This window comes from Salvelinus sp. IW2-2015, unplaced genomic scaffold, assembly GCF_002910315.2.
Source record: "Salvelinus sp. IW2-2015 unplaced genomic scaffold, ASM291031v2 Un_scaffold3023, whole genome shotgun sequence".
NCBI lineage: Eukaryota > Metazoa > Chordata > Actinopteri > Salmoniformes > Salmonidae > Salvelinus > Salvelinus sp. IW2-2015.
The window spans coordinates 46,950-54,916 of record NW_019944315.1 but is presented as its reverse complement, the minus strand read 5'-3'; the positions used below and the strand labels follow the sequence as shown (position 1 = coordinate 54,916).

The 7,967-nt window shown below is 44.6% G+C and overlaps 1 protein-coding gene across 2 annotated transcripts in view; it reads right to left on the bottom strand.

The window, feature by feature from the left end:
• The window catches only part of LOC112075195 (teneurin-3-like), a 59,707-nt gene that overhangs the window by 9,170 nt on the left and 42,570 nt on the right, over window positions 1-7,967 (bottom strand). For both annotated transcript variants that reach the window (XM_070440800.1, XM_070440801.1), the window contains 2 exons: window positions 3,172-3,304; window positions 2,771-2,898 (listed from right to left, as the gene is read on the bottom strand). In XM_070440800.1, the coding sequence (XP_070296901.1) occupies window positions 3,271-3,304 (34 nt within the window). In that variant the 3' untranslated portion in view covers window positions 2,771-2,898; window positions 3,172-3,270. The remainder of the gene's footprint in view (window positions 1-2,770; window positions 2,899-3,171; window positions 3,305-7,967) is intronic.

The window sequence follows — 7,967 nt, the reverse complement described above, 5'->3', positions numbered from 1 at the left end:
CTGTATCAGCTTTACTGAAGATGCTCTTCTGCACAGATTGGCCTGTGATACTGCCATAATGGTAAAGCCTGGGTTTTGATCTACGAATGAGTGTGTGCGTGCGAGCGCGTGTGAGACCCTCGTAACAATTCACACCGTGTCTGGCACGGCTAGAAACACTATACATGGATTTAAATGCTCACTCTCTTCATCAAGGCTTCTCCTCTTTGAAAGAAACAAAGAGCATCTGTCCAAACAGTTAGAAAATCGCTAGACCTTGTATTCACTGGGCTGTTAAAGGTGTGCTTTTACACTTCAAGTACTTTTTGAGGTCCCGGTAAAGCTTGGGTGAAGCAGTGTGGGGTGTTATGGGGCATTAGATAACGGGTTGTTTGGATCCTGGATGCTGATTGGTTGTGGGACAACAACTCCCGCAAAATACCATGACGTGTTAATGTCATAATTCCACTGTCCACAGCCCAGGCAGGAAATTCATAAACGTCATCTCCAGTACAGGAGAGTTGAACAGATGAGTTGAACAGGAGAGTTGAACAGATGAGTTGAACAGATGAGTTGAACAGGTGAGTTGAACAGATGAGTTGAACAGATGAGTTGAACAGGAGAGTTGTACAGGAGAGTTGAACAGATGAGTTGAACAGATGAGTTGAACAGATGAGTTGAACAGGAGAGTTGAACAGGAGAGTTGAACAGGAGAGTTGAACAGGAGACTTGAACAGGTGAGTTGAACAGGTGAGTTGAATAGGTGAGTTGAACAGGAGAGTTGAACAGGAGAGTTGAACAGGAGAGTTGAACAGGTGATTTGAATAGATGAGTTGAACAGGAGAGTTGAACAAATGAGTTGAACAGGAGGGTTGAACAGATGAGGGAACTGGGTGGGTCTGTATAGAGGGGTAGTGAGCTGGAAGTAGAGTGAACTGGACGAACCCTAGCTGACCGTGTTGTGAGGTGTGTGTACAGTGGGTGTTTGATGTACTGGACGAACCCTAGCTGACCGTGTTGTTGAGGTGTATGTACAGTGGGTGTTTGATGTACTGGAACGAACCCTAGCTGACCGTGTGTGAGGTGTGTGTACAGTGGGTGTTTGATGACGGACGAACCCTAGCTGACCGTGTTGTGAGGTGTGTGTACAGTGGGTGTTTGATGTACTGGACGAACCTAGCTGACCGTGTGTGAGGTGTGTGTACAGTTGGGTTTGATGTACAGGACGAACCCTAGCTGACCGTGTTGTGAGGTGTGTGTACAGTGGGTGTTTTGATGTACTGGACGAACCCTAGCTGACCGTGTTGTGAGGTGTGTGTACAGTGGGTGTTTGATGTACTGGACGAACCCTAGCTGACCGTGTTGTGAGGTGTGTGTACAGTGGGTGTTTGATGTACTGGACGAACCCTAGCTGACCGTGTTGTGAGGTGTGTGGTACAGTGGGTGTTTGATGTATGGACAAACCCTAGCTGACCGTGTTGTGAGGTGTGTGTACAGTGGGTGTTTGATGTACTGGACGAACCCTAGCTGACCGTGTTGTGAGGTGTGTGTACAGTGGGTGTTTGATGTACTGGACGAACCCTAGCTGACCGTGTTGTGAGGTGTGTGTACAGTGGGTGTTTGATGTACTGGACGAACCCTAGCTGACCGTGTTGTGAGGTGTGTGTACAGTGGGTGTTGATGTACTGGACGAACCCTAGCTGACCGTGTTGTGAGGTGTGTGTACAGTGGGTGGTTTGATGTACTGGACGAACCCTAGCTGACCGTGTTGTGAGGTGTGTGTACAGTGGGTGTTTGATGTACTGTATGTATCCTTTCTCCTCTGTCACCTTACTTGAGTCTTAGGTATAACGCGTTTGTGGATACGTGTGTGTATTCAGTACAACTAGTCTGTGTTTCTGATCATGTGTGTGTGATGATAATGTGTGTATGATGATGATAATGTGTGTTGATGATAATGTGTGTATGATGATGATAATGTGTGTGTGATGATAATAGTGTGTACGATGATGATAATGTGTATATATGTGATAATGTTGTTATGGATGATGATAATGTGTATATGATGATGAAAATGTGTGTTATGATGATGATAGTGTGTGTAGATGATGATAATGTATATAAGATGATGATAATGTGTGTATGATGATGATAGTGTGTGTATGATGATGATAATGTATATAAGATGATGATCATGTGTGTATATGATGATGATAATGTGTGTATGATGATGATAGTGTGTGTACGATGATGATAATGTATATATGATGATGATCATGTGTGTACGATGATGATGTGTGTTATGATGATGATAATGTGTGTATGATGATGATGTGTGTATGATGATGATAATGTATATATGATGATGATAATGTGTGTATGATGATGATGTGTGTATGATGATGATAATGTATATATGATGATGATAATGTAATATGATGATGATGTGGTGTATGATGATGATAATGGATATATGATGATGATGTGTGTATGATGATGATAATGTGTATGATGTATAATGTATATATGATGATGATGTGTTATGATGATGATAATGTGTGTATGATGAATGATGTGTGTATGATGATGATAAGGTATAATATGATGATGATAATGTGTGTATGATTGATGATAATGTGTGTATGATGATGATGATGTGTGTATGATTATGATAGTGTGGTATGATGATGATAATGTATAATGATGATGATGTGGTGTATGATGATGATGTGTGTATATGATGAAATGTATATATGATGATAATGTGTGTATGATGATGTGTATGTCTCACCTGTGTCTCAGGTATGATGGGCCCATCCTCTGGTGAGGACCTGAAGCAGGTAGAAGGGGAGAGGCCACGATGACAGGACTGGGCCTGATGAAACCACTCAGGTCACAGCTGGGGATGTCATTCTCCTCCTGTAATACGATTCAATATGATTGAAGATGAGTCAATACAATTCAATACGAGTCAATACAATGCAATATGAGTAATACAATTCAATACAATTGAATATGATTAAATACAATTCAATATGAGTCAATACAATTTAATATGAGTCACTGTGAGTCAATACAATTCAATATGATTCAATACAATTCAATAATAATATGATTAAATTAAATACAATGGAATTCAATAAGACTCAATAGAATTACATTGAATGAAATACTTTATCAACTATATTTCACCTTCTTCATGACCAGGGTGTCCATGACATAGAAGACGTTCCAGGGGATCACCACGGTGCGGTACTGTATCAGGGAACGGAGCCCGCTCGAAACTCAGGGTCAGACTGGCCCCACCGTTGTCAACAGGTCAAACCTGGAGAGATGGAGAGAGAGATGGAGAGAGATGGGGTTAGAGATGGTGAGAGAATCACACAGGCATGTACATTCACACAGAGAGACAGGCGGACAGACAGACACACATAGGCACGCACACACACACACCCCTTCAGCCCACACACACAGACAGTAGAAAGGCCTTTACGTGTTCACACATTTCCCCTGGTTGTTCTTGGGCCCCGGAGACAGAGATCTCTGTATCTTTGACCACTGATGGAGGTAGAGTGAGGATGAAGGGTGATCAGACTGTCCTGTTCTAATTGTCCTCCTGTCTGTCCAACCTGAGGCTCTCTCTCGCTCTTTCTCTTTCCCTCTCCCTCTCTTCTCCTTTTCCTGCGTATATCTCTCTCTCTTCCTCTCTACTACTTATCTCAGAACAAAACATGTTTCTGTTCTTTCTCCTGTACTGAAAATAAGATGGGGCCAATTATTATTGGATTGTGTGTTGGTGTGTGTGTGTGGTGAGAGAGAGCTCCGTTTGGCTAGCTAACTTTGTCTTTTAACATGTAGCAGGCCTATAGGGAGATCCACCCGAGTGGAAGAGAGAGAAGGTCCCCTAAGTCCTGTCCGATATTCTGTGTCTGGAGGGGGCTGGTGGGGTGAAGTGTGACGACACACACGCAACACATACAGAAAATGCATAGATAGAAGAACACACTCATGCACGMACAGACAAGCAGCGACACCAGCATTCAATCTGTTACGACCAGATATATTGTTGTTTATAAACTGGGTGGTTCCAGCCCAGAATGCTGATTGGCTGACAGCAGTGGTATGTGAGACGGTATACCATGGGAGTTTGAGACCGTATACCTCGGGGGTTTGTGGTATTTGGCCAATATACCACGACTAATAGCTGAATCCAGGCACTCTGCGATGCGTCGTCCCTAAGCACAGTCCTTAGGCGTGGACCCCCTTGGGCCTTACTGCTTAAATACACTAAATGGCCAAAAGTATGTGGCACCTGCTCCTCGAACATCTCATTCCAAAATCATGAGCATTAATATGGAGTTGGTACCTCCTTTGTTGCTATAACAGCCTCCACTCTTCTGTGAAGGCTTTCCACTAGATGTTGGAACATTGCTGTGGTTACTTGCTTCCATTCAGCCACAAGCATTAGTGAGGTCGGGCACTGATGTTGGGCGATTAGGCCTGGCTCGCAGTCGTCGTTCCAATTCATCCCAAAGGCATTCGACGGGGTTGAGGTCAAGGCCAGTCAAGTTCTTCCTCACCGACCTCGACAAACCATTTCTGTATGGACCTCACTTTGTGCACGGGGGCATTGTCATGCTGAAACAGGAAAGGGCCTTTCCCAAACTGTTGCCCCAAAGTTGGAAGCCCAGCATCGTCTAGATAGAACGTCATTGTATGCTGTAGCGTTAAGATTTCCCTTCACTGGAACTAAGGGGTCTAGCCTGAACCATGAAACACAGCCCCAGACCATTATTCCTCCTCCACCAAACTTTACGGTTGGCATTATGCATTAGGGCAGGTAGCATTCTCCTGGCATCCGCCAAACACAGATTCTGTCGGACTGCCAGAAGGTGAAGTGTGATTCATCACTGCAGAGAACACGTTCCCACTGCTTTAGAGTCCAATGGCGGCGAGCTTTACACTACTCCAGCTGACGCTTGGTATTGCRCATGGTGATCTTAGGCTTGTATATCCATGGCTGCTCAGCCATGGAAACCCATTTCATGAAGCTCCCAACGAACAGTTCTTGTGCTGACTTTGCTTCCAGAGGCAGTTTGAATTTTTATGCGCTACGTGCTTCAGCACTCGGTGGTCCCATTCTGTGAGCTTGTGTGGCCTACCACTTCGCGGCTGAGCCTAAATAGTACTGCCATGCCACTGACTAAAATAGACTGAATATACTGCCATGCACTGCTAAAATAGCTGCATGATACTTGACCATGCACTGCTACAATAGATGAATATACTGACATGCACTATATAGACTCATATACTGCATGCCACTGCTACAATAGACTGAAATACTACTGCGCATGCCTACTGCTAAATAGAACTGAATATACTGCCATTGCACTGCTAAATAGGCTGAATATACTGGCCAATGCACTGCTACAGATGGCTGAATATACTGCCATGCATGCTACATAGTACTGAATATACTGCGCATGCCACTGCTAAAATAGATTGAATACTGCATGCCACTGCTGAAAATAGGCTGAATATACTGCCATGCACTGCTACTAGACTGATATACTGGGCCATGCCACTGCTACGAATAGAGCTGAATATACTGCATGCACTGCTTAAAATAGACTGAATATACTGCCATGAACACTGCTAAAATATGACTGAACTATTTTTGGCACCAGTAACACTGCTAAAATACAGACTGAATATACTGCTTATCGCCACTGTTCTAAATAGACCTGAGAATATTTGCCATGCCACTGCTAAAACTAGACTGAATTTACTGCCATGCCTGTAAATAGACTGAAGTATACTGCCATGCACTGCTAAAATAGACTGAATTTTGGGTGCCATGCCACTGCTAAAATAGACTGAATATACTGCCATGGCGCAGTCTGCTAAATAGACTGAATTTTTGCCATGCCACTGCTAAAATTAGTAGACTGAATATACTGCCATGCCATCTGATAAAATGAACAATCAAAGCTCTTAGAGTTTTAGCCCAGAAAGATGGGCAGGTAGGCCTAGTGGTTTAGAGCATTGGGCCCAGTATACTCAATCCCGCGACCTGCCAAGGTCAAAATCTGTCGGTTCTGCCACGAACAAGGCAGTTGAACCCATCTGTTCCTAGGCTGTCATTTAATCAGAATTTGTTCTTAACTGACGTTGCTAATTTAAATATAAGGTGAAATTAAAAATGTAAAAATAAATGAATAGTCAAACATTGGCAGTAGAATGGCCTTACTGAAGAGGCTCAGTGACTTTCAAGCATGGCACTCTGTCCGTAGGCATTGTAACCGTTTTCAACAAGTCAGTTTGTCAAACTTTCTGCCCTGCTAGCTGCGCCCCCTCGAGTCCAATCCCTGTATCGTTGCCCGTATTGGTGACAGTGGATAACGATCTAGGAGCCAAGCACCTGGCTCAGCGTCCGCCGAAGTAGGTAGGGTCCAGCTACAACTCACAGACACGGGACACGTGCTGAAGGTCAGTAGCGCATGATAAAAATTCAAACTGCCACTCTGGAGAGCAATGTCAGCACAAGAATGTTCGTTGGAAGCTTCATAAATGGGTTTCCCATGGTTGAGGCAGCTGCACACGAAGCCTAATGATCATCATGTGCAATACGCAAGCGTCGGCTGGAGTGGTGTAAAGCTTCATGCCATTGGACTCTGGAGGGCAGTGGAAGACTTGTTCTCTGCAAGTGATGGGGAATCAACGCTTCACCATCTTAGGCAGTCGCCGACGGATTAATCTGTTTTGCGAGGATTTCAGGAGAAGCTACCTGCCCGAATGCCATAGAGCCAACTGTAAAAGTTTGGTGTGAGGGAGAAATTAATGACTCTGGGGCTTTTTCAATGGTTAGGCTAGGGCGTCTCTTAGTTCCAGTGAAGGTAAATATTAAATGCTACAAGCATACAATGAAATTAATTGGACGCATGCTGTGCTTCCATACTTGGGGAAGGCCCTTTTTCCTGTTTCGCAGTGACAATGCCCCTGTGCACCAAGCTGCAAGGGTCCGTTTAGGAAAATGTTTTGTCGGAAGAGTCTGTGTGGAAGAACTTCACTGTGCTCACAGAGCCCTGACCTTAACCCCTGTAACCCCATGAATTGAAACCCCAACGCTGGAACCCCAATAGATCGGCCAACAGTCAGTACCGCGAAACTTCACTAATGACTCTTGTGGCTGCAATGGAGGAAGCAAGTCCCCGCAGCAATGTTCCAAGACATCTGGTGGAAAGCCTTCCAGATCGAGTGGAGCGCTGGTTAGATAGGCAGCACAGAGGACAGTAGTTAAACCATAATTAATGTCCATATGATTTTGGAATGAGATCGTTTGACGAGAAGGTGTCCACATACTTTTTGGCGATGTAGGTGTAAAATAACAAATATATGGTCTGGTCATAACAGATTGGAATGTGGTGTCGCTGCGTTGTGCTGTTTGCTGCATGAGTGTTTCTTTTATCTAGGCACTAGTTCTGTATGTTGTTGCGTGATGGTGTGCTTCACACTCACCCCCAGCCCCGCTCCAGACACGGACAGATATCGGACAGGACTTTAGGGGGACCTTCTCTCTCTTCCCACCGGTGGTATCTCCCGGTATAGAGGCCATGTGTACGATGTAAAAGACAAAGTTAAGCTAGAGCCAAACGGAGCTTCTACCATCAACACACGCGAGGTCATCACACACAGCATCCGAATGAATGAATTGGGGCCACATCTTATTTTCAGTAGGCGAGGGGAAAGAACAGAAACATGTTTGTTCTGAGAGAAAGGACAGAGGGAGGAGAAAAGAGAGAGAGAGTAGAGAGAGAGAGAGAGAGTGTAGAGAGGAGAGAGAGAGATGAGAGAGAGAGAGAGAGAGAGAGAAGAGAGAGAGACGAGAGGAGGAGAGAGAGAGGGCGAGAGCGAGAGGAAGAATGAGAGAGAGAGGAGAGAGAGAGAGAGAGAAGGAGAGAGAGAGAGAGCGAGAAGAGGAGAGT